The following is a 27,604-nucleotide window of genomic DNA, read 5'->3' as shown; positions in this document are numbered from 1 at the left end:
AGGAGCGGTCCGGTGATTCGTGGTTCAGTGGTGAGTGGCTATCCGGCTGCCGGGGTGCTTGGCATGGGCAGTTCGACCACAAACCGGGCTGGGGTGCGAAGAAAGAAAGGTAAACTGGTTGTGCCCACCAGTCAGGGGAAGAAGCCTCTCCAGCCGGGAGATCTTCTCTGTCGTCGGGAAGTGGTGAGTCGGTTCTGCAGGGCTCCACCGGTGGTGTCGTCGTGGTAGGTCGGCTCAGCTTCTCCCTCGTCGGATTCTCAGGTCCTGTGGCGACTTCTGAAGTTCTAGTCCTCAAAGCCCTGCTTTTATGCAGAAAACCCCCATTCACTCAGCCTAGCTGTCACTCAAACATGCTAAGTGGTGAGCCGGCCGGCTCACCACTTGGGCCAATCACACAAGAGTGCGACCTGAGTTACCAAGGTAACTCGGTCCAGGGTGCCTAAACCCCCTCCCACACCCCCTGTGGTACCCAGACAGAGTGGCACCACTTTTGGAGGCTTCTGTGGAGAAGCCCGCCAAAAAGTGGAACAAAGGGCTCGACTTGGGTTGGAGTCACATAAGAGAACACAAACGCCATTTTAGAATCGAGTCTTGGCAAAAAATACCAACCGGAGAATTAATATTAATTAAATAAACCGGCGGTATGTTCGAGGCTATGAGAATTAAATAATTAAAGTTGGTAGCCTCGAACAATGGGAAAATCCCATAGGAAAATATTCGCGGTCGAATATAAAAAGTAGTTTCCACTGCCACCAGCCAAAACTCGATCAGTGGGGACGGAGACGTGCCCCCTCGACTAACAGACCCCGGGGCAATCGAATTGCCCCGACCAGTACGTCCACAATATGATTGTTTGTACTGGTTTCTGTTAATAATTTGGGACTAGTAAAGCCAATGGTGACTTTACATGCCCTGGGAGACAGTAGTCAGTCCCAGGGTATGGAGTCTATGGTGGGGTGTCACTATGACACCCGTGTGTTACGGCACAGAGGGTGCTGTGTAACACACATAGGAAAAACACATGAGACCCTATGGAGTAAAGGACCCCATAGCCCATAAAACACATTACCAGTCAAAGAAATACCATAAATCATGTCCAAGAGTGGGAGGAAAAGAGTCTCGCTCTTGGCAGGAGGAAAAAAAACAAACTCCAGAAATCCAGCAAAGCTGCTGGGGGACTCACTAGGTTAGGAAATTCAGCCTAAAGAGAGAATTCTCCCTAACAGTCAGGTCCGGTATAGATGGCTTTTCCCAACAGCCCTGCAATTCTCATACAACGGTACCCTGTGGAGGATTGGCCATCTGGAGGATGCCAGCAAGATTATGCACCCTTCCTCCCCCACAGAGGCCGCCCCGACGGCCTCAGAAGCGACAGGAAACCAGGGATCCACCCCCACTCCACAGCCCAGACGGTCCTCATGGTCGAGAGCTTCCCGAAACAGGAGGAGGTAAATGGCACACAGGCCATATAACATGAATCAGTGCCACAAAGTCAGTCCAGGGGCCCAGCCCCCCTTTACAAAGATTCGCTACTTCCGACGCAGCCAAAGTTTATTACAGCTCAATATGGCGGTCTTCACCCACGGCCCAGGCCCATTACTTTAATGACTCAACTGTCCCCATTGGCCTCGGGTTTGGCCGCACTCACAATGCCGACCACCCCACCAGTTAAAAAGTTGGCCTCCAGTTGGGGGCTTCTGTTAAAACCCCAAGAGCAGGACAATACATTCTTAACCTTCACCCATGATGGTAACTGACTATCTCCCCTCCAGCCCCCTCCCGCCGGAGCTCAACACAGCTGGGTCCCCGGCCCGAGAATCTCAGACACTACAGGGCCTTTAGCTAAACGTTAACGGGCTGAATTCCCCCGCTAAACGCAAATCGATCTTACAGAAACTGCAAGATGCGGAAGCCGGGGTGGCAATGCTTCAAGAAACTCACCTCCTCCCAGCAGACTTTGGGCGCCTACGTTCCCGTCTATACCCACTTCAATTCCTCGCCTCGGGAGGATCCAAGAAGGGGGGCACAGCGGTCCTCTTCAGAAAAGACCTAAGTCCCCAGATCTTGGACTCAATATCATGCCCAGAGGGACGCTTCGTGGCAGTTAAATGCCTCTTACTGGGAGATCTATACACCTTTGTCTCAGTTTACGCGCCCAATTCGGGACAAGCAAGCTTCTATGATTCCCTGGGCGCCGCCCTCTCGGGCTTCACGGAAGGCCAGACTATAATGGGGGGGGGACTTCAACAGAGTGCCGGACCCCACCATAGACAAATCTCACCCACCTTCCCCGGGAGATTTCGTGCAAGCCCTCAGCCTCTTGCGCCTGTTCAGAACGCTAGAGGTGATGGACTCTTGGCAGGTGCTACACCCTACCGAGAGGGAATTCTCCTTTTTCTCCCATGTACACCGAACCTTCTCGAGGATAGACCTCCTTCTAACCTTGCCCCAAACCCTCACTTTCGCCAATGAAGTCTCCATCGGCCCAATAATTCTATCGGACCACGCACAAATAGTCCTGGAGCTCCGAACCCAGGACCCCAGAGCCAACCCCACACGCAGATGGTCACTCTACGACCCGATCCTTAATGACATGCTGGTTAGGGACAGGATTGCAACCCCGATTAAAAACTTCCTCGAGGATAACCCTGCCACAGACCCTTCCCTTGCAAATAATTGGGATGCAATGAAAGCAGTGATCAGGGGAGCCCTGAAAGCACAAGGGGTGGCATTCCACCGCAATTGTCGACAAACCCAGCAAGCCCTCGAAGAGGAACTACAAACAGCAGAGGAGGCCCAGAAAAAGAAGGGGTGGTCCCCCAACACTCAGTGAGCCGTCCGCACAGCCCGAAAGAAACTAGAGGCCCACTACTCTGAACACACCGTGCATTTGATGGCCAAGACTAGGCAATTCTACTATGCCAAGAACAACAAAGCTAATAAGCTTCTAGTAGCCAAACTGGCCAAAACGAGACGAGCCAACACCATCACAGGGCTCCGCGACCCACTACTCTGAATCAGAAAAACAACGGCTGGCAGTGGACCACCTAACCCAAGCAATGACTGCTCCCTCACAGGACCAATTCAAACAGGAGGAATACCTACGGGGGGCATCCGTGCCACGCTTGCCTGCTGCAACGAGAGAGATCCTAGAAGCACCAATCACAGACGAAGTGGTCGACGAAGCCATTAAAGCCCTCAAAACTCAGGCCCCGGGCCCAGACGGCTTTTCCTCGAGATTCTACAAAATATTCAAATCCCAACTGATCTCCCCCCCCCCCCCTATGGTAACACTCTTCAACTCATTTAAGGAAACTGGATCGGTGACACCCTCAATGCAGGAGTCTACAACAGTCCTCCTCCCTAAGGCCGGGATGGACCCGAGAGACCCGGCCTCGTACAGGCCAATTGCCCTGTTGAACATAGATGCTAACCTCTATTCCAAAATTCTGGGCAACCGGCTGTCGCACATCCTCCCGACCTTAATCCATCCCGACCAACCGGGCTTTATCCTGAACAGAGCGGCAGGGGACAACATCAGAAGAACCCTGAACTTGGTAGATATTGCCCACCGTAACGCCCAGGGACTTGCACTGATGGCCCTAGATGCTACCAAAGCATTCGATAGGGTAGACTGGTCATTCATGAAGCTCACCCTGGGGGCCTTTGGCTTCAGTCCAACCTTCCAATCTATGGTAATGGCCAACTATGCATCCCCCAAGACCTTCCTGAGGATCAATGGCTCATTATCATCCCCGATTCCCTTGACCTGTGGGACAAGACAGGGCTGCCCTCTATCACCTCACCTCTTCTCTTCGCACGAACGATGGAGCCGTTTGCCCAAAGAGTTAGACGGAACAAGCTTATCAAGGGTCCCCAAGTAGGTCCGTCTCAACACAAAATTGCATTATACGCCAACGACGTTCTTCTGATGCTCTCGGATCCCAACTCCTCAGCTATACACGCCCTGGCAGAAATAGCCAACTTCGGAAGGGTCACCGGCTTTGCCGTTAACTTCTCTAAGTCAGTGGGCCTGGGCATTGGCCTCCACCAGGAGGAACAAGAGGCACTAACCAGGCTATGCCCGATCATATGGAAGAGACAAGCTATCCCCTACTTGGGAGTCCATATCCCAGCAAACCCAAGGGACACATATCAGGCAAATTTCCCCATATTATTCAGTGAACTGGAGGGAGACTTGAAACGCTGGTCCACTCAGGAAATCTCTTTAATGGGGTGGATCACAGCCGCAAAAATGAACCTGCTTCCGCAATTCCTCTACGCCTGCTCCTCCCTCGCAGTGGCCATCCCAAAGCTGACTCTCCAGGATCTGCAGAAGAAAATGGTGAAGTTCATATGGAGAGGCAAGAAAGCCAGGATCCCCCACAAAACCCTGCTTGGCAACTTCAGACTGGGGGTCCCCGATCTCCGGGCCTATAGGGCAGCAGCACAGCTAGCACACATCCATGCTTGGCAGATCACTACAGACCGCCCTAGATGGGTGGAACTAGAGCAAGCCCAACTGCCGCTCCCCCTGTGATTCCTCCCACATATCTAGCCCTCCCTGAGAGAACACTGGAAGACTCTCCTGCTAACTACCAAACGCACACTAAGCTCATGGGACTGGGCCCTGAAACAAAAATGAATCTCAAGGGGACAAAGCCCACTCTCTCCTATATTCCACAACCCAAATATTTCACCGGGATCGAACCCCCGAAACTTCCAGAACTGGATAGACGGCTGCCTCGAGACCCTGGAACAGCTATACGCCGGGAACACCCCACGCACCTTTGAACAATGTAAGGCGATGTTCCATCTACAGGAAAGGGACAGATTTACATACTACCAACTCTGTCACTGGTGCTCGCACCCCCAGACCCTCTGGGCGGCCGTCTGCCCCCTTGCCCCCCTTGAACTAACGCTGAAGGACCTGCCATCCCGGAGCAGGATCTCAACCCTATACACACGCTTCCTGGGGGACTTCCTAAGCGCAAGAACGCGATGCATGGCCCAATGGGAGGGCGACCTGGGTCACCCGATCGACGACCAGTCTTGGGTAGACATCTGGACTCGTACCCACTCCTCATCTACTTTTGTGACCAACAAGTAATGCGCATACAAGCTGATGCTACGTTGGTACTACCCCCCCCCTTAGACCACACCACATGAACCCTCGGGTAGACCCCTCTTGCTGGAGGGGGTGCTCCCAGCCTGGCTTTTTTTTCCACATGTGGTGGGCTTGCCCAAGGATCCAACAATTCTGGGAACAGTGCCTGCCAACGATCGAACAAATTACTGGGATGACACTCCCCCTGGAACCTGAAACGGTCCTGCTGGGGGCCCCGACCCCTGGGGTATACCCCCGCTCCGGAAACAGAGCGAAACTAGTAATGCAATGCCTCTTGGCTGGCAAAATTGTGCTAGCCCGCTTCTGGAAGTCCCCGGACGGCCCATGCATGGCCCACTGGTGGGTAAACTTTGGGACATCCTGATCGCGGAAAAAGTGACTGCGGCAAGGGCGGGAGTCCTGCATCGTTTCCATAACCTCTGGGCCCCAGTGCTGGATTACGACCAATGATTCCCCGCCTTAACATTTAAAACGCTCAGCACTCGATGGACTCTGAAGGATCAAGAGCCCGCCTGAGGGACGGGTGCGGCGGACGGTCCCACGGAATGCAGGAATGGGGGGGGACTTTGGGGACCGGGGGGAGGAAGGAGGGAGAATATGAGCTAAAGGAAATTGCCAATAGGTGTGAAATCCTTATGCAATGTTGTTTGTAAATTGTCCTGCCTTGGCTTAAAATAAACATATTTAAAAAAAATTATAATTATTGCACAAAATCTGTCAAATTGTGTGTGATCGCTATATACCATCTAGTTGGAAGAAATTGATATAATGGCCGTGAATAAAAAAGGAACACGAGAAGATCCAGCCAGCTATTGTTTGCTGGCAATGATTGGCACTACATGCAAGATATTCTGAAACCTATTATTGAAAAGACTTGATATATGTGCCCTGAATAATAATCTATTAAAGAATCCACAAACTGGCTTCCTTCAGGGTATGGGAACGCTACTTAACATCTGAGCTATTTATTTTAGTACAATATTTTCCACACCATGCCAAAAACTCTGGTTTATTGATTATGCCAGGGCATTTGAGTTTGTGATTCTCAAATATGGCGTAAGCTTGCTAACTGGGGGACTGATCCTGTGCTGCTACATTTCATCAGGCAAATCTATCATGACACCTCAGTGACTAGAAGACTCAATCTTTTGAGGTTACTCTCGAAGATAATGCATATGAATCATGGCCTTAAACAGGGTTGTTGTGTGGCACCTTTATTGTACAATCTGTAGCCGACGTACATGATTCACTAACCAATTGTAAGAACTTTCCTCGACATAATATCTTTTGGCTGTCATATACAGATGACACCGTAATATTGGATAGCACTCCACTGGGCCTGCAGGGGTCATTGAATGCAGGGTATGTACTTAAAGATATATTTGGAAAAACCAAAAATATTAAAAACAGAAAACAAAAGAAAGGTAATCATTTTATGTGGAAGCTCTATGGTAGTAGGATTTAAGTGCTTGAGCCTTGTATATATCTTGGCATCCCTGTATCCAATAAACCTAGTATGCTTCTTCTTGAAAATAGTTTGGCTTTTAAAGCATACAGGACATTTGGAATCATTAAAGGATATATTGCAGCTCAGGGTTACATAGAAGGTTACTGTGACAAATTTGGGGGAATTTTCCCCCACTTACCCCCAGGAGAGTCTCTGGAGGTGAGCCCGCATTGCAGTACCGTTCCTAGGGGTGGAGGCAAGTGGGACCTCACCGGGAGAGACTCCCCTCTCCCTTTGGGGAGAAGGACTTCTGTTGCCGTGAGGAACTCCCTGATGGCCTCCAAGTGATGGTTTATATGGACTTATCTCTAGAGAGACAGGGAGACCTGCACAACCTTGGGCTTACTCCCAAACATTCATTATTTATAAAAATACAAATGTATTAGTCATGAAACACATAATCACAAGATGGTCTCAAAACATTAAAAGTAATGTATAAAACCACAAGTACATACAAACATGTAAACCATATTTCCAAAGTACAGCAATTAATCTGTGTACACATTTTACGCTGGATTTCACTTTTTGAGCCCCACTTGTACAAGTTTCTGTCCTAATTATGCACTTCAATGCCGGACATTCATCAGGGGCATCATTTCCACTTGTGTGTGCTGTATATAGAACCAAAAGATGTGTTCAATTTTTGATCTGTGTGTTATATGGACTTCTACAATATACCAAACTGTTATCAAGCTCATGAAAATAACGTTGTTATATTATGAACGACAAGAAATGGAACATATTCCTTTAAATTCAATGGGCTGCAATGAGGAGGTTGAAAAGGGATGCAAGAACAACGAGTGAGAGAGAACGCCGAGAGCAGAGAGAATTCTGAGAGGAGGCAAAGAGCGAGAGCTAGTGAAGATCCGAGAGTCACACGGATGGCTCCCTATGCATAGTGGAGCGGAAGAAGGCAAGGCTCTGGGAGAACACTGAGTTGACGTGTGACAGAGCCACTCTGGCATGGAAACCTAAATGCTGAGCAATCGGCGTGCAAGAGTGGAAGAAAGCCAGGCGGAGGAGAACAAACTTTGGTGGCGTGACCATGGAATCAGGGTAGTCGGTGCTGAGTCTAAACAGTGGAGTAAGCAGCTCCCAGTCCGAGTCAAGATCCCTGTGATGTCTGTGAGGAGCCAGGAATGAGACATAGACACAGAAACTGAGAACTCAAGGTTTTGGCTAGAAGCCTTTATTTGAAATAATAAATGGGTTGGAAAATGCTTCGCTATGCCTAATCTAGGAGGCATTTCCCTGCCTCAACCAAAACGAATGGGTCTGTGCTTTGTCAAGAGAGGTGAGGCAGCTCGTTACCCAGCATGTCATTTTAAAGCCACTCTGACCCAGTATCTGCTAATGTGCAATTGTGTGTTTGAAATGTTTTAACAGTGTTAAGGTGTTTTGACAGTGTGACCACTCACTCCCTTGATGAGCTTACTATACGGTACACTGCATCGTGGCCAGTCCTCTCTCTATCTTTGTGAGGGGCGGGTTTAGCCTCCCCTCCCTCCAACTACCGGCATTTAGTGCCGAATTGTCAGCGGTTCGGCGGAGAGGTGAGGCAGCTCGTTACCGGGCATGTAATTTTAAAGCCACTCTGACCCAGTATTTTATTAGCTCATTGCTACTAGTAACTTACGTTTCTGCTGCTAATATGCAATTGTGTGTTTGAAATGTTTTAACAGTGTTAAGGTGTTATAACAGTGTGACTACTCACTCCCTTGGGGAGCTTACTAGACGGACAGTCCTATTTCTATCTTTGTGAGGGGACGGGTTTAGCCTTCTCTCCCTCCAGCTTCCGGCATTTATGTGCCACTCTGTCAACACAGTGCATGGGCGCAGCGGGCACACCATCAGCGCGGGGAGGGCCATCAACGTATCGATCTGCTCTAGCCCCTGCAGTGACTACATTTCCACCAGGCTGGAGTAGCAGCTCCATGGAACTTAAGACAACTCCTTGTGATATGTCATTGAAGGAGCTGCCTAACCTGGTCTGCATTTCACTATTGCTATTAAACACTCGATCGCTCCCTGCACATACAGATGAAATAAGATCTCTGCTTGAAGATCGCCGTCCGGCATTATGTCTCGCGTAGACGTGGTTACAGGAGAGTTCTGCCCCATCTCTTGTACAAGCTGTCCCCCCAGGCTTTTGCATCCTGCATGCAGATCGCCAGACACCTCATCATGGGGGTGGCATCGCAGTCATTTATAGGGCTGAATTTACTGTTACCCAACTTTACTGCCCCCATGACATCCCCATGGAGGCTCTTCTCTAGGTGTGTAATTTCCTCTACAAGCACCTGCCACTTTTTACTCATATATCGCCCCCCTGACTCCCAAAGTAATTTTCTAGAACGATTTCCTGATTTATGGGCCAATCCTCAAGTGCAATATACTCAACTGGTGGTGCTGGGTGATTTCAATCTGAAATGTAACCTACCCAGAGCCCCAGTTCTTGAAATGTTTGCTGATAGCTTGTCAGGTCTCGAATTTTATCAGCATGTAAAATGCCCTACACATAAATTAGGCAACATGCTAGATCTGATTTTTGCTAAAGAATCTTTCCTGACGATTCAGTCAGTTGCACCTATACTGTGGTCAGACCACTTTCTAGTCTCCTGTTTGTTGGAAGCTGTGGACAAGCCAACTAAGATCCCAGCAGGTAAAATCTGGCAGCGTTTCGGGCGCGCCTTAGACACCCAAAGCATGATGACCTCGATCCATGCCAAATGTGGTACTGCCACAGTGGCCTCTCTGTCCTTTCTTTCTCAGTCATTTTTAGAGGCTGCCAATGTGGCTGCACCCCTACGCCTGGTCCAGCCTTGTAGACTGCCATCAGAACCGTGGTTTACAGACCTCCTGAGGGATGCCTATCTTAAACTATGACAGGCTGAACGTAAATAGTGGAGAACATATGACCCAGCCAAAAAAATACAGTATAAAGCCTGCTCAATAGCTTACTCTGCTACCATCAAAGCAGCTAAAGCTCTATACTATACTAGTAAAACGGAGTCCTTTTTATGCCAGCCAAGGGCCCCTTTTTCAGCATTTAAGGCTCTCTCCTCATAAGAGAAACTGACTCCTAACGTTACTCCTACCCAAAAGCTATGTGATGCCTTATCACAATATTTTATCACAAAGATCGATACCATCCGGCAAAACATCTCTGATGGCCACTGCGGCTCCACCAGCTGCTTACAGTTCCTCTCATCCTGAAATTTCTACTCACTCAGCAATGAAGAGCTGGTCAACTTTTCCCAGCTTCTCTGAAGAGACAGTTTTGGGGGCCATTCAAAATATGAAATCCTGCTCCCCTTCTGATGCCATCCCTTTACGGGTTATGAAAGACATCACCCCGGACCTCCTTTCTGAGATCAGTGGCCATTAATGACTCGTGCCAGTCTGGGATGGTTACACAGGAACTGAAGGTAGCTAGTTATCCCCCTTTTGAAAAAGCCATCCTTGGACCCCACAGTCCTATCTAACTTCCGCCCAATCTCATTTCTCCCTCTTTTATCTAAACTTCTTGAATTACTGGTGTCACCTCTGCTCTCTACATTTCTTGAATCTTCTAATCTTCTGAATTCTGCTCAGTCTGGTTTGCATCCAGGCAGAGGCACTGAGAGCGTACTAGTCGCCATCCAGGATGACATGGCCAGGTTGGTGGATGCAGATGGGAGTTTGTTTGTTTGTTTGTTTAGTATTTATTATGCGCACCGGACCCTGGGGTATAAGGGCGCAGGAAGTAAGAAGATGTACAGCTTAGAGCATAAATTACAGGTTACAGTTACATGTTACAGATAATTACCAGTTACAGATGCAAGTTTACAATACAAGTTTACAATCATATGGTACAGATGCTGTGTAGCAAACAGGCGTGAGCATTATCATAATTTCAATTAGCAATAGCTGTCGTCAGCCAGTTAATTACAATTTGCCTGAATTTGGAAAGAGAATGTTCTAGCCTCGCGGTAGTGGGTAATTCGTTCCACAATTGAGCAGCTTTGACTGGGAAGCTAGTTTGCCCTGATTTTGTTACATCTTTCAGCGGCGTTCAATACTGTCGACCACTCCATTTTGCTATCCCGCCTTGTCCAGCTAGGCATATCAGGGCCAGGTACTGCCCTGGTTCACGTAATTTCTGACGGATCGCCCTCAGACCCTCTCTATGCCGCCTTTTCTTTCTGCTCCTTTTCACCTTAGTTGTGGAGTGCCACAAGGCTCCTCCCTGTCTCCAATCATATTTAACATCTATACTTGGACCCTTGTATGTTTGATCCGCTCCTTCGGCATCAGATGCTACTCGTACGCTGACGATACTCAGATTCTGATCCAATTAGATCTTGATCAGGGTGAGGGGTCGTCGTGCCTACAGGAGTGTCTGGCGGCCGTGGGAGAGGGGACGAACTGCAATTGGCTCAAATTGAATGGAGACAACACTGAGGTGATGGTGGTAGGCTGCCCTCCTAATCCCACTCTCTGGGTGTCAACTGTTTGACACGTATCCCTTGGTCCTCTCCCGGTGCCAGTCGGCAAAGTGAAAAATCTGGGAATCATTCCATCAGCCTCACTTTCTATGGACAAGCAAGGTACGCCGGTTTGTCAAGCTGGCCACTTCCAGCAAAAAATTCTTAAGAAGATTCTTCCCATGATTCCTGCCTCTCTGTGTCCGCCAGTGGTGGCAGCCATGGTGATATCACGGTTAGAGTACTGTAACTCCTTGTATCTGGCACAACCAAAGGGCCTGATTCAACAGCTGCAAAGATTGCACTCTAGCGGCACGTGTGGCAACTGGCACACCTTTTGGCGCACGTATATCTCGTGCTTCGAGCCCTCCATTGGCTCCCGGTGACCCAATGGGTTAATTTTAAGGCATTGTGTATAGTGCATTGCGCCCTCCATGATCAGGGTGCTGAAGTTTACCCGCTACCATCCCAGCCGTAACTTATGCTCCGCCTTGGCCGATCGTTTGGTGGTTCTGATGTATAAACGGGCACGGGTGGGTTGCTGGGCATTTTCCATAGCTGCTGCGGCTCTATGGAATGACCTCCCACTACCCATTAAGAAAACATCTATCTAACTTTTAGAAAGGCTGTTAAAACCTACTTATTTTAGGACTAGCAATGCTTTATCCGGCTGTAGCCTCTTCCCGCAGCGCCAAGATACCCTTGGGTGACCGTGCGCTCTAGAAGTACTTCTAACATGACAAGATGTCCAAAGCAAAAATATGTCCCGTGTTCGAAATCCTATTCTGACCCCTGCACTATAAAATTAACTCTAATGTGCAATACACATTTGTTTCTCAAGGTGCACAAATGTTCAAATTCAACACAAAGATGTAAATCCAACCAAAAGGTTCCAAGTGGACAAATGTTCACAGTTCCAGGGAATGACTACCTTCCCTAGATTCCACAATAACAAAAGTTCCAACAAAGAATAATCGAGGTCCTTCTCCGTTCTGGGTAATTACTTTCTTCCTTGGGTTTTCTCTTCAGGTTTCAACTTGTGTAAAATCCTAAGGACATGTGACTTCCTAAGAATTCTCTTCTTTACTGTATTATAATTTGGGTGCGAGTCCCAGACTCGCAGGTTGCCTGGTAAACTCTCCTGGGCTCTCCCTCACTCTTATAGGACTTCACAATCTCAAAGGCGGCGTGGCCAACGGCGCGATGCGGAGGACGTAGTTTCTCGTCACTCGGGCAGCCGCTGCAGAAATCCTGTTAAATTTGCCTAATGCGGTCAACTACCGGGGTCTAAACTAACCCCTGCTGACAGCGGACCTCACTGGGCCCATCTGGACGGAGAGATGGAGAAAATCGGAGGCCCGGTGCGGTGAAAGGCCGAGGTGAAATCTGCTCCTGAGTTTGCCGAGGTGCTCCCAAGATGGCCGCCTAGATACGCCGATCCTGCTTTGGCGCTGTTAAGACGGATTTCTGAACTCTGTCCTGGTGGCGCAGAAGTTCAGAAGGCCAACCTAATTACTTGGAACAGGGTAACCTCTGGACGAGCCAGACCAATCAAGGTAGCGATCGCGGCGGTCAAGACTAGGTCTCAAGAGGGGTGAGGGTGACTGAAAGCCCGCAATGAGCACACAAAGCAAGAACACGTACAAACTACTCCAAACAGTGTTATATTAAAAATATACACATTTATTTTAAGGCCTTTAAAACAATGACCGTAGCGAGAAAATCACAATATAACGATAGTAAACCAACACATACCATACCAATACAATATATATACAAATACGACAGTCTCAAGCGTTATCTGCACAAAATGGGTAGTCCACCTAAAAGGGAAGGAAGACAGGCAGTGCAAAGTAACGCTTAGACCCAGTTCGCCTTCAGAGGCACCTAACTAGATGGAAGTCCGAGCCCTGCGAAGAGTGGAGCCTAGTGCTCAAAAGTACCTGCACCTGCGGGTGCCAACGGGCAAAAGGAGAAGCTCTTCGAGGGGAATCAGGCAGTTCTGTTTAGTGCACACAAGAAGAAGAACAAGTTCCGCTACTCAAGCGCAGCCTCCACAGTGGGCAGAAGCAGAGCGCGAGTACGGAAAAGGGTGCTGTTGGACACAGCGGGGAAAAGCAATGGGTTCCTGCAGGAGGGCGACCAGATCCTAGCTAAGCTACTCACCGGTCCCCGATGCAAGCAGACCCAGGCTTCTCCGCGTCAGTTTCAGCAGCTGGCAGGTTCAGAAGAGCAGGGAACGCCTCGTCGTCGTGTAGAGTAAAAAGACGTCCCAATCGAAGAAACCCGCACAGTTTGTTACTCCAGCAGAGCAACGGAGCGGCCGTGTGTATCGGAGCCAAATGTACACTACTCACTTCAGACTTGGGAACGCCAAGTGTACGAAGCGTGTGAGAGTGACGAGGACTCGAAATACTACACAACCTGGCGGCGGTTACAGAGCAAGACTCCCGTGTAAGCTGGTCAGTCAGCTGGATGGCCCAGAGACGCTTCCAAAGGCTTACTGGCAGGAGATGGTGAAGATGCCGAGAATAGCTGTTCCCGCTATTCCAAGGGTCGAAGTACCAGTACAGGCCTTCTGGTTCGATCAAAGGTGAAAAGGGTTTCACAAGGCGACAGCAGTGCAGAGGAGAAGTCCTTCAGCGGGTCACCAGCGATTCCTCGGTCCAGCCTCTTGGTTGCAGGATACTTGGCTCCTGTATTCCTTCGTTCGTGAGAACTCAGGAGATCGACCTGGTAGTGGTGTTTCCAGCCCCCTCTTAGCCACGGTTCCCTTCGCGCCAAAACGGAGGGGACCCAATGGGAGATCCGCTCATCAACACTCACACCATTCGTGGACCAATCACGGACCACGGTGGTCCCAGGCATTCACACCACCCTAGACTCTCTGGCACCCAGGATGTGTATTGGGACCAGACATCCCATCCCACATCCTGGAGGCACACACAAGACATGTAGAAGCCCGCGAAAGCATCCGTGTTTCGCGGGAACGTACATGCCCAAATAAGGAAGGCCCTGGGTCGGCTCGACCTGGGGAAGGTGAAGGGAGCAAGACGGTCAGCGGACAGGACAAAGGAGCCTCGTGGTCTGGCCATTTTGGGAGCCAGGCCACCATTTTGGGTTAAGCGCGAAAAACGCGCTTAGAACGCCAAAAGGAGCTCAAAATACAAGAAACGATCGCTGCCACCATTCCCGTCCCTGAATCACTTGCACCGATCAGATACAATCCTAAACGAGTATCTAGGGCCCGTAGAAGGCTAGAGACCCAAGAGAGCTGTAACTTAGCTTACAGTGCCCTCTTGTGTCATGTTGCACGAAAGCCGCAACATGATAAAAGAAACTACGGGAAACGGCGTTCCCCGGTACTGACTGTCTTAAGGGCATGTCAGTTTCCCCGTAAGAAAGGAGCGAAAGCCCAGAGGAGTGCGGCAGAAGGCTGCACTTCTCTGGCAAAGTCAAGAACAAGGTGAAAAACAACAGCAAAAAGTTTAGGGGTTGCCACATGGAAGGAAAATTACCTACAATTACGAAATCTTCCCTAACAGGCGCCGAAAAGTGAAGCGGCACTACCTCGACCCGCACGGGGCCCCTCTGTTCATCTGCGAAGGGGAGCACCCCTGGGCCTGGGGCTGCCCCGGCTGCTAGCGGCGGCCCCCGCTGAGGGGACTGCACCAGAGTTGTCGCCGGAGCTGCAGCGGACCTCCGACGGCTGCCGACTATCCTGCCTGCCACCCGCGACCTGAGTACGGCTCTGACCGGAGCTCGGGACGGTGAGTGCGGGTCTTGTGGGGAGGTCATCCCTGCTGGCCAGTGCGGCCATCGCTAGCGGAAGCTCCCCCTACCTCCTGCTGAGCCGTCGGGAGTCCTCGGCGAGCGGCTCTCCCACCCTCCGGCGGGGCTGAGACTGGCGAGACGCGGCGGTTCCCCGATCCACGGACTCTGGGACGTGAGGCGCAACAGAGACCTGGACCTGGACCAGAGACCTGGAAGACCCACAAGCGAGGCGGCAATTTGTGGTAGGCTATTAATCAATACAGATCCGCCGGGGCGACCCCTGGACCCTCTCTTGGGGGCACATTTGGGGGCACATTGCCTTACCTGGTGCCCCACGGATTGTTTCACCCGACGCACACTACAGGACTGAACCTGTGCCGGTGGTGGCCCCATTCTGCGCGCCGGGATTGATGCGGCTGCAGCGGACGCCCGCAGGGAGGGCCCCACTACCAGCCTGATACGTAGGAGCGGGCCTGCGGGTTGGCAGATCGCCGAGTACCTGGGCGGGTCCGTTGTGAGACAGCCGGGTGTGCCCAGACCCCGATTGACACACGGCACCCTGGGGCTTCTGAACAAAATACTGCCCATGGACCCCGTGGCTCGAATGAGTGGAGGTGTATAACGCTCACATCATCCTTGGTCAGGTGTAGGTAGATAAAGCGAAAGAGCCCGATGTCAGGAGCAGGACCCGGCACCGCGGGCCAACTACCAACTACCACCTGAGTGCCCACGGGCAGGGGGCATATCGCAAATCACGATTCACTGGATACGAGAGACGACGTAACACAAGATCCACGCTAGGACACGAGCGTAATCAGGCTTACAGTACGGACCCACAGATCTTTGACATGGGTAAAGAAAAACCCAGGAAAACCGGAACACAGAGCAAAATTGACCAATTTACAACAACCGCGGCGAGCCCACCACTGGAACAGGATCACAGGGAGGCAATGGAGGAGGAAAGAGAAGTGATATCTCTGAAAGACATTATGGCAGCAATCGCGGACTCACGCGCCTCCATGGAACAAAAAATAGATGGTATAAGTGTGGACGTTTCTTTACTACGCAATGACCTCCAAAAGTTAACGTCTAGCACTGGGCAAGCCGAACAGTGCATATCCGGGACGGAGGATGGGCTGAGGAACCTGGAGCTGCAGCTGAATAGGACCACGGCCCGCCTAAAGGTGCTAGAAGCCAGAGTAGACGAAGGGGAAGGCAGATCACGGCGGAACAATGTACGGATCCTAGGCCTGCCCGAAAAGGCCAAAGGTGACTGCATGGAATTGTTCCTCGAGCAATGGCTCATTGATTTGTTTAACAAGAAAAGATTCTCCAAGTTTTTCTCAATAGAAAGGGCCCATCGAGTGCCTACCGGGCAACCACCGCCTGGGTCCCCGCCACGTACACTGGTAGCAAAGTTCTTAAACTATAGAGATCGGGACGCATTACTACATATGGCACGTACCAAAGGCACGATAACTCATAACGGCTCCAGGATCGCCTTTTTCCCAGACTATACGAGAGAAGTTCAGAAGGCAAGACAATTGTTTGAGCAAATCAGAAATCAGCTGCGCTCTCTGAACATTAAATATGGGCTAATCTTCCCGGCCCAGCTGAAGATCTTCCATAAAGGAACAACGGTACACTTTACCGACCCTAAAGAAGCCTGGGGATGGGTGGAGTCACACATAGAGGGCGATTGGAGGCCGAACCGAAGGAACAGAAACGTGCATCTTGGCAACCCACCAGCCAGAGAACCCCCACCTGCCCAACCTCTGATCCGGGATGACAACCCCCCGCTGGCCGAGGGGGAGGGCTAAGATAATGATCGAAATGACAGCGGCACCGACTGAGTGGAACCAACTTCAGACGTGAATAAGGCATCAAGGTAACTGACATAGCTGAATAGTAATATAGCGGCTGTTTCAGGCGAACACACGCCCCGCCAGTTTCGTGGAAACAGTTGTAGAAGTTGTAGAAACAGTAAGGATTGCTAAGGGCAATCTGAGCGGACACTAGTTGAACTTGGGTTGATGTTCGGGCGACAGGTACTTCATGTTGGGGCGGAGTATGGGGAGGGCACACAGGAGTTTGAAGTTGTACTAGAAATTGTTTACACAGTTCAATGTTTCAGGTTTGCCCGTGGTTTCAATCGGGCTCAAATGTTAAGTTGTACTAGAAATTGTTTACACAGTTCAATGTTTCAGGTTTGCCCGTGGTTTCAATCGGGCTCAAATGTTAAGTTGTACTAGAAATTGTTTACACAGTTCAATGTTTCAGGTTTGCCCGTGGTTTCAATCGGGCTCAAATGTTTATGCACACTGTAGATCAGAGCCTTGCTCCCTCTGAGGGTACTAAGTTTAATGTTGCAAGGCACACACAGCAGAATCTCCTACAGTCAGCTCCAAACCGGCATGATGGAGTCCATTAATAATAAAAATAATACGAAATCCATCAGGCTGATGACATGGAACGTGAATGGGCTGGGTAACTGCATTAAGAGACGCCTTGTATTACAATATTTGAACCGTCACACACCAGATGTAGCGTTCTTAACCGAAACACACTTAGCAGGAACTAACTGCAACCTCTTCAGGCGATCCAATTACCGAAAAGCATTACACGCTGGCTTCTCTATGGGGGCCCGCGGCGTATTAATCCTTATACACAAACGCCTCCCGTTTGATCTACTCTCTGTCACACAAGATCCGGGGGGTAGATATGTGCATGTGACCGGGACTCTCTGGGAACGCACCGTATCCATGCTAGCCATTTACGCACCACCAACGTTGCTTACCGCCCTAATTGAAGACATAACTCCCATAATCACTGCAGAGCCCTCGAATTTGGTGATAGTGGGAGGAGACTTCAATGAAGTCATGAATCTGGAACTCGATCGCACGCATATTCGTGCAAGAAATCCCTCCACTCGGACCAAACTAGCCACGTTTACTGACGCAACAGGGCTAAAAGATGTGTGGAGACACTTCCACCCCAATACGAGAGAATACTCGTTCCTCTCGGGGGCACATGCCTCCATGTCACGGCTGGACTATTTCTTTCTCCCAACTTCTGAACTACACCTAGCTAACGCCACACAGCTCCTACCCAGAGGCATATCAGACCACTCTCCGCTCATATTAGAACTTTGCACTGGCAGACCAGCCCCTCGCCCACTTGGAGACTAAATAATTATTACATGGGCTTCCCCGAACTAATAGAACAGGCCCAAAATGTCACAGAATCGTACTTTGAATTAAATGCAACGTCAGTGAGTAGCCTGATAACCGTATGGGAGGCATATAAACCGGTCCTAAGAGGGGAACTCGTCTCCTGGATCTCCTCCCATAAAAAAAAAGCAGAAGAAATCACTCCGAGAGGCTGAGACGCGAGTGCAGAGGTGGCCCACCTATCCCATAACACACCAGTAACACATCGCGCGTTACAACTAGCACAGAAATAGCTACATAATGTTGCGCTGGATAATGCTAAACAGGCGCATGCAACGATGCGGGCTAGAGTGTATGAAACTGGGGACAAAGCGGGTAAATTGCTGGCATGGCTGGAGAAACGAGACGAGGGGCTCAGGCATGTCAGAGCGATTAAGACACAAGAGGACACACTGTTAACGACGGATAGAGACATAGCGGAGGGGTTCGCATCCTACTACAAGGAGCTCTATAAAGCACCAACTACCCCCATTAATACCGCAGCCCTATCAGGGATTACCCTCCCGACACTAACACCCGATCAAAGTGCCCTGCTAGAGTCTGACATCTCGGAGGAGGAGTTGTCCGCAGCCATGGCGGATCTCCAAGCCGGAAAAACCCCGGGACCCAATGGCTTCCCCGTTGAGATGTGGAAGAAAATAGGACCTAATGTAGTCACCCCACACTTACTTAAAATGTACGAAACCTGCCGGAGTGAGGGACCCCTCCCGTTGGACCTGAGATTGGCTACTATAGTTGTAATACCCAAAGCGGATAAGCCACCAGATAGATGCGGTTCTTACAGACCCATCTCACTTATTAACACTGAAACCAAAATCCTAGCCAAAACATTAGCCAACCGGCTTCAACAAATCATAACTTCCTTAATTCATCCGGATCAATGTGGATTCATGCCGCAGAGATCCACCCGTATGAACATACACCGGCTGCATACAGCAATAGAAAATGCGGGCACAATTCGGGGCCCACTAGCCCTATTGGCAAAGTGTCCCTGTATGCGGATGATTTACTGATATATCTGCAAGATTCAGTAAGATCCTGCCCCATAGTGACTACCCTACTGTAGGAATACGGTGCGTTCAGTGGACTGCGGGTCAACTGGGCGAAATCTACTCTGTTCCCGCTAACGCAGATAGAGGGAGTAATACCATCCCGATGCCCCTACCAGGTTTTGAGGGAACAGTTTAAATATCTAGGTATACTAATAACAAATAACCTGAATGACTATACCCCCAGGAACTTACAACCGGTGTTGACAAGGCTTACAGAGGACGTCCAACACTGGTCGTCCCTTCCGTTGACACTACTTGGTAGAGCTGCGCTCTTCAAAATGATGTCCCTGCCCCGACTACTATATGTACTTCAAAACGCCCCGCTATATATTCCCCCAAATATGTTCAGAAAGATAGACCAATCACTTCGAAAGTTGCTGTGGAATAACGGCCACCCACGCATAGCACTGGCCACGCTCCAAAGATCCATTTGGGAAGGCGGAATATGACTCCCTCGAATGCAGACGTACTACTGGGCTAGCCAACTGACAATAGTAAATGACCAACTGCACGGGGACACAGCTGCACCACACAATAAATCACTAGATGAAAGCACTCTCGAGAGGCCGGTCATGCAGTATCTCTACAAGAAGAGAACCCGAACACTCACCTCCAACATGCGTACACACAACGCAAATTTGGGCAGAGGCACACAGATTTGTGGGATGGGGGATAAACTATCACAGGCCCAACCAGTATGGAACAACAGAAACCTCCCGGGTGTATACATGCTTCCGAAATGGCCAAATTGGAATCAACATGGAACATGCACATTGGGTGACATTGTGAGAGAAGGCAGCGTAATTCCATTCGAGGAACTGGCGACCCGCCTCGCACGCCCCCAAACTGAACAATATCACTATATCCAATTACAACATGCACTACAGGACATTCTTCCTGAGGTGACCTCCCTACCGGAATACACCCCGATAGAAAGAAATCTCTTCCCTGAACCAATTACTCAGAAAGTGACATCGACCCTGTACAGCGCCATAACCTCTTTTGGCACGACAGAATTGCTGGCGTTACAAACCAAATGGGAGGCCGATGTGGGTGCAATATTACCGGAGGAATGGGTCACGGCGCTGATGTTCCCAAGAGAAATAGCCATATCATCAAGACTCAGACTGATCCAGTTAAAGATATTGCACAGAATATATTACCCTAGGGTTGCCCTCTATAAATGGGGAAAGATAAATGATCCAACTTGTTTGAGATATAAAACAGAAGAGGGTACCTTTTTCCATATTTTGTGGGATTGTGCACACATTCGACAATTTTGGGGGGGCATGCTGCAATGATCTACCTAGAGTCATGGGCAAGTCGATACCTATGGACCCTAAGCTTTTACTACTGGGAATGGATGAAGAAATCGAATTGTCCAGATACGGAAAACTCCTGTTTTCTACCACAACCGCTTCGATCAAACGAAATATTGCTCAAAAATGGGTCGGACCTGACACCGAGCTATGAACAATGGGTAACGGACGTTGATATGTGTGTTGCGATGGAGCGTAGGGTATACTCGGCCAGAGGATGCCCAGCCAAGGCGCAGAAAATATGGCAAAAATGGGAGGACGTCCACTGATGCTTTTAACAGACAATCGGTCATCAGAACACAGATGAGATAAATCGGGTGCCCCTTGGCGCTCACAGAAAAGGGGGGAATAAGGGAAACGACCGCTACGCAGGGGCAAACATACCCTGCCGCAAGTATAATAAGGGATATGTTTTATGATTTATGATTGTCTGCTTCTCTTCCAAGGCCTCTATCGGCAGTGTGCACGTACAGTATTGTTTTGTTTGTTTGTGTTTCAAAAATCAATAAAATATGTGAATAAAAAAAAAAAAGACTTCTCGAGGCATACAGCTAGACCCTTGGGCCAGCCCGAATATGTTCACTGAACTCGTAAAAATAAAAACCCCTTGCAAAGTTAAAAAAAAAAAAACACAATCTCAAAGGCATGGGTCTTCTTTAGATTCTCTCTCCTTCTGCACACAGTTCGCATTTAGCCTTTACACACACTTGACTCTGCCTGGTATACTCTCCTGCCAGGACATTCACAGTTACCTTTCCCTTTTATACATGAAACATTAGCCCAACATTGCTGTATCGCTTTTTGCTTAACAATGTTCATTTCAATGGATCTCTTTTTCATATAATGGGCTTTTCCTTCTTTACCAAGTCCGTTGAAATGTATTTGATTTTTTTTCTCAATTCTGCCTCTTTTGGGGTATGGGCTCAGCGACCCGTTCGTGGCACAGCTTAATGGTATGTAAACCTCTTCACGTTGTTCCTGTGTTGCTTCTATGAAGCAGCACACACTTTTAAGCAACTCGTTAACCCTTCCGCCCTCCCTGGGTTTAACGGGTGCTTGTAGGGCACTTCTCCACTTTCCTCTGTGTTGCTTTCTCGGTGTGTGCTCCATCAGCCGTAGCACCCTTGCCGCACCCTTCTCTGATTTATGTGGTTCCCACTGCCTTGTGCTCTCGGCAGCGAGCCGACTGCATTCCCGTTTCCTCTTCCACTGTTTGGATCAGCCTCTACACTGTTTCTACGACATCCTCTTCGCCAGCGTACTGGTCGGTATCCGTGCAAGTCGAGGTGTAACCCAGCGTCTGCAGCTCTCACTGCTTGCTGTCAGCTGCGCTGGTTTTAAACTTCCCAGCATGATTGAATGATCTCTAAAGACTAGACTGCTGTGTGGGCTTACTGGTCTTAGTTGATCATCATTATTCTGTTCCTCTTCCTCGTCTCAGTGGTTATCTTATCGTTCTTTATATGATATTGAGGAAGCTGGTATGAGATCTTATTGGGAGTGATCATTACTGCTCCCTGCCTCTTCCTCGTCTCAGTAATTGATATACTGGCCTTTGTGTCAGGTTCGGGAATACTAAGAATGGGTCTGGTAATTGAGGGAGAGTGGTACAGTATGCCATTAAGGCTTAAGGAATGTAGGGAACACCTGCACAATAGAATTGGGGCATGTGATTTCCTCCACTGACGTCATATCATTTCCCCCCCCCCCGAGGGTTGTCTCCCCCCAGGTGGTCCTCCCTCATATAGCGGCCCCCAGGGTCAGGTTCAGGTAGCGGACCGCCGTTCCCATGCCACATAAGGAGAGGCTACCTTGCGGAAAGGAGTGATGATATTGGATTCATCACATGACCCAAAGAGGAGAATGGCACATCCAAGAAGGAGACTCCGTGGAGAGGCGACCAGAAGGAAAGAGAATCCAAGGGACTGCAGGTACCACCGACATTGCCCTGGAACTCGGAAGGTAAAATGGGGACTGGGAATACTGGCAAACCAAACGGGACTCATAAGTTAAGTGAAACTTGTCCCAGTACTAATGGGGAAGCTATTGGAAATAATCCAGTGAAACCGAACTGTTTGAGTGAGATGAGCAAGAAAAAGAAACCATAGAGTGGCAAAGAAATAAAAGTGGAGGCTTATCACTTTGGAAAAAAGGAAAGGCACATTCATATCCTGAAGAGGAAAAAAGAGCAAAAGAAAAACATTTGGGGGGAATTGAACTTCTACAAAAGAGGGTAGAGTGTAACCGCTTCAGGAACTAATATACGGTGAAGAACCAGGAACTATTTGCATATAGTCTATTGAATAGAGCAAGAGAAGTGTGACCAAGAAGAATAAGGAGCAGGAAATTGCTAACCTCTTAAAAGAACTGCATAAAGTGATGCATTGGATGACAAGAGACTCTTTGCATATGGTGTACCGAAAGGAGTAAGAGAAGTGAGAAGAAACTTGTGACAAAATATGAGCACCAAGAGAAAGGAGTCATTCCCCTGACCTTAGTTAGCTGTAATAGTGGTAGGGTCAGAAAGCTTAGATTGGGATAGAGGACGTATTTGTTTTTGGACATTCATCCTGACTGACGAGCAGCTTAGAAAGATAGGGAACACCCCATAGTTATAGGGAGAGATGAGCCTTATTTTGCTTTAAATAAACTTTGCAGTAAGAACATGCCTTTACCTTGTCCTTCTTCTGATCCTACACATTACCTAAAGATATATAGGACTAGTATTGTACCAGGAATAGTGTATGGTCATAATCTTTACGGAAAGACAGGTGAAATGGATGGAACGTATTGAGGGCAAACTGTCTGATTCTCAGGCTCTCTAATTTTGGTCCCAGTGAAGCCATGCGTTGTGAACTTGGTCTAACTTCGCTAATAGCACAAAGCAGGCTCTAATTGAGAGTGATCAAGATAATGAGCAATCTTTGTTGTGCTTTTCTCATGGCTCTCAAGCAGCGATTTTGGGAATTATAAAGTACTTAAGGAATTTAAAATCTGCTGTGAGAAATTGCATATGGATATTGGAAACTTTAATGAAGGATATAAAGACCAAAGCAATGGCTTGGGACAGAATTGAGAATTTTGAGAAATTGCCTAATAGGAAAAACTATAAAGAATATGTTAGACAAAGCTTTCCCTATTTGAAACAGTTTGATTATATTATGAAAACATATACTGCAGATCTGAGAAGATTTATAATGCAAATGCCTTTCAATGTATTACCTACCTTTATCTTATATTTGTGCTTGGAAGGGAATGTAGGAAGAAATAGCCTGACTCTTCCTTTTTGCTAACGTTGATCTCGCTTCAGGAATCTAGCTATGCACCATCAGGCCTAGAACTGTACCTTTCATTCATAATGCCTGTTTGCCTCTAGATGAAGAAAAAAAAGGACCGGCTTTAGACACAATAAGAACCACTGTACACTTTCATAGTTCAACACATTCAGTCTCATCAGCAAGAAACAGATAAATCAACTATGTCACTTGTTAAGCAGCACTACTGTTACAGAAAAAACATTAATCATTAGGCACATATACAAGAACAGGTTTTATTTTGGCTTGGCATGCCATATGCTCTTTTTTCGTAACCTGGAAGACCCTCCCCAATAATCATTTGTTATGAAAGCAATACAGCTGCATTAGGATCCACGTCCTTTGTTATTCCCCTTCTATTATCATTTGATGGGTTTTTAGATTATGACCACTTCTGCACTCGGACAAACTCCCATTCACAGTTTTGAATTCAGCTACTTCATTAATCTTTTGGTACTATTTAAGGAAGTGATGCTCTTCATGTTCAATTTGACACCCTGCCAATTAGCCTGTATGAGGAGGTCCTAATTAATTGTTGACCTGTTAATATTCTCCATCCAAATGATATCTGGTCTCTCTGTAACTCGGATGGGCTGTCTAGCCCTTAAGCCTTTTCTGTGGTAATGCCACGCAACCTCCTTTTCTACAGTTGGATACGCTTCAGCCCGTCCTCGCTAGACCACTGCTCTAGGGTCAAACCACTGCCTTCCATGAACTCCCTGCGCAGCTGTGAGGCAGCTCCCATGCGCAGCTATACAGCAGCTCAGAGACCCAACCTTTCGAAGACCCCAGGTTCCAGCCAGAGTGAGCCTGAATCCCTTCTGGCCTTTCTCTCCCTTTATTTCAAAACCCTCCCCCATCATCTCTGCCTCCTCCATATATTTCTGTATGTTTTCTTTAGCATTTCCCTCCTATTCCATGGTGTCATCTGTGATCACCCCCCCCCCCCCCCCGTATGAACTTGTCATTTTCCAGCCCCTGACTTGGCGACCTTTGAACAGTATTCCGCTTAGCACAACATCATGCGGCCTGGATTAAAATGTAACATTTCACTTTATACTTCCTGCCTCTCTAACAATGGGCATTCTATTTTCAAGGCTCATTGCTCTGTTACATCACACGCTCTGTATCTTTCCTTGCAAAGTGCTGCTGTTCAGATTTTAATTTTGCATTATTTTCTAAACCGGACCATGTTCATACGCCTGCGGCTAGCGCCCTTCTTGTGGCCCTGGCAAATCTAACCCACTCTATTTTTCCCCTCCATTATAAATGTTAGTGTTAAACTACACACAGAAAATATTGCGCAAATTCCTCAGCACATACATTCTATAACATTTCCCCCTTTTCTGCAGAGAGCACTCATCAAAACACGGGGACTCTGCAGAACCACTAACTTCCATAGCTAGAAATCACACGCCCCATTCACATGTATTTTCATCCTTTCCGTGGCTATTAATCTAGCTGAATAATTTTGTAACTTTATTGTAAGTGGCGCAACTATAGACACACCTACAATTATTAATCCCTTCTCTGTCACTTGCAATATTCTCCATGCGTCCATGTCTCTGTCTGCCAAACTCAAGTCACTCAATGTGATGTTATCCTTTTGTATATTCAACTTGATTGTGTGTGCTTCTTTGTTTAGGAGATACTCTATAATTGGATCCACAGGAAATGTTTCTCTTTGGAATAACTCTTCTTTCCCATAAATCACCATCTTCATGAAACAAAGTTAGACCCCCAACTGTTATCACGGCATCCTTGGGTACTGTGATAAAGAACACACTGTACTGCAATGGCCTTACAACAAATGACCCATGACCTAGGTGTATGACTGTAGAATTCACTGCACATTGTGATTAATCCTACGGACTCCTCACTAATTTCCTGCCTAAGGTCTCCTGCCAGGTGGTCAGGGAAAGGCAGACTCTTTCTGATCCTGACCTTAGAGCTGGTGGTCTGCGGTAGGATCACCTGGAAGGAAAAAAGGCTCAGAGGAATAGGAGGACTCTATGGGATGAGATGCAGTATTTGCCTTCCTCTAGGGAGGATGACTGCGTAATACCAAAGTATGTAATGGCTTGCAATTCAATCAAAATGTATTCGGATTAGGCATCCATCAAACACAAACATCAAATACAGATATAAAAGATTAACAATGGCTTATTGTAAAAACCATCTTGCTGTGTCACCAAATACACAGATAACCAGGGATAAAAACACGAAACCCTAGGCCTTAGAAGAAATAAAAGCTCTGTCAAAGCCCTAGAGATGTGTAAACCTGAAGACCTCTATTACACCCAAAGGTACAGTGAAAAGGAATGTATGGATAATAACGACCTAGAAGAATTGCCTTTATCTCTTCAATCAGGTTTAGTGACTCATCCTTATGATATTCCTTTAAAGAGTATTATAAAGAACAAATCTAGATGTAGAAGTAACATTCTAACTCACAAACCTAACTTTGTCATTATGGACTTCAAGTCTCGTAATCCTCTAAGTACTCGGACGAGGAAGATGACTGAAGAGGTGCAGTGTTGCAGGAGTGGACAGTTCATTCATGTAAATGACCCACATCTGAGGGAGACAGGGAGACTTAAAAAGCCCCTGCACAAAGAAAGAAGTTTAAGGGCACACCTTAATGGTAACAAGAATTTGGGTGCAGAGGAGGTTATTCAACCTTGACACGAGGTTGGAAATCTAACAAACTGCAATTTATCCGATATATTTGGATAATTTTCAGTTGCAGGCTTAAAAAGCCCCCTCAGGTGCAGGCCATGAGAGAAGAGCAGTAGGAAGTAGAAGCAGCGTGGTTGGCAGCCCAGGCAGAAGCTGGAGGAAAGAGAAGACGCATGGATCATTGCGTGGCAGAGAGCAACTGCCGGTCTTGAGAGTGTAGAGGTCGTGCAGTGGGAAGTATTCAAGAGGGAAGCTTGCACTCTGGCCACCTAATCTGAAGAGGCTGCGCAGCGGGAGAGCTTTTCCCTTCCCAGAGGCCGTCTCAGATGGCTGGCGTGCACCAGAAAACCTCAGGAGCGACGAGGGCTCCATTAGCAGGTGGCGTGGGTGGTGGCAGACTGAAAGAAGAGGTTTGCAGAGTCTTGAAAAGCCACAAGAAGAGAAGTCCTGCAAGCAGCGAGAGGAAGAGAAGAGCATGTCTTACTCAGTGAGCTCACAGCCTGTGTGTGACCCCGGAGCACTCTTTCCCAGCTTGCGTATGCAAGGCAGGCGTCTAGCGAGTGAGGAACGCTCGCTTGTGAATGAAAGTGACTCGAAAAGCATTGTTGAATCTCGTGCTACTGAAATGCAGCAGAAGCAGCACTTGGGAGCGAGCGAGATTCCCAAAGTAAATTTGAATACCAAAGCAATGATAAACCGTGAATTCCCATTGTAAGAAAGCCAAAATATTGGAATATTAACACCAAAAATTTAAAAAGGCAACATTGTTAAAAGGGAATACCTAGAAGCATTGCCCAAGCCAAGAGGGAAAAAAACCAAGGCAGTTACAATCTAATAGATATTGCCAACAACGGAAAGGAGCTATTGGAAGATTCATCAGCAGAGAAACGTGGTGCCTGTTAGAATCACCTGAGGATACCAGAGGTGTTCTGCTTGGGAGTTGAACTTGTCAATGTAACTCTCAGGAGTATCAAATGACTAACTGAGAGATCAATTGACTAAAATGGATGGACGCCACGGAATTCATCTGGCTGTAAAGGAAAACACACTGATGGGACCACACAAGCAATAGCAAATAAACGTAACTGAAGGCCAGAGTAAATACCTTGTGAATTACGAGAATTGCTTAGCCAAA

The 27,604-nt window shown here is 48.2% G+C and overlaps 1 protein-coding gene across 4 annotated transcripts in view; it reads left to right on the top strand.

Annotated features, from left to right (window-relative positions):
• LACTB (lactamase beta) overlaps positions 1-27,604 on the top strand; it is a 1,309,212-nt gene that overhangs the window by 836,758 nt on the left and 444,850 nt on the right. The window contains exon 1 of one of the 4 annotated variants that reach the window (XM_069624467.1): positions 7,449-7,929. The exons of 2 other annotated variants lie outside the window; for them this stretch is intronic. In XM_069624467.1, the coding sequence (XP_069480568.1) occupies positions 7,863-7,929 (67 nt within the window). In that variant the 5' untranslated portion in view covers positions 7,449-7,862. Of the gene's footprint in view, positions 1-7,448; positions 7,930-8,536; positions 8,624-27,604 lie in introns of those variants that run through there. One more of the 4 variants, XM_069624468.1, reaches the window with a different exon arrangement.

This window comes from Ambystoma mexicanum, chromosome 11 (genome assembly GCF_040938575.1).
Source record: "Ambystoma mexicanum isolate Mex_15411 chromosome 11, UKY_AmexF1_1, whole genome shotgun sequence".
Taxonomy (NCBI): Eukaryota; Metazoa; Chordata; class Amphibia; order Caudata; family Ambystomatidae; genus Ambystoma; species Ambystoma mexicanum.
This window is presented reverse-complemented; position numbering and strand designations above follow the sequence as displayed.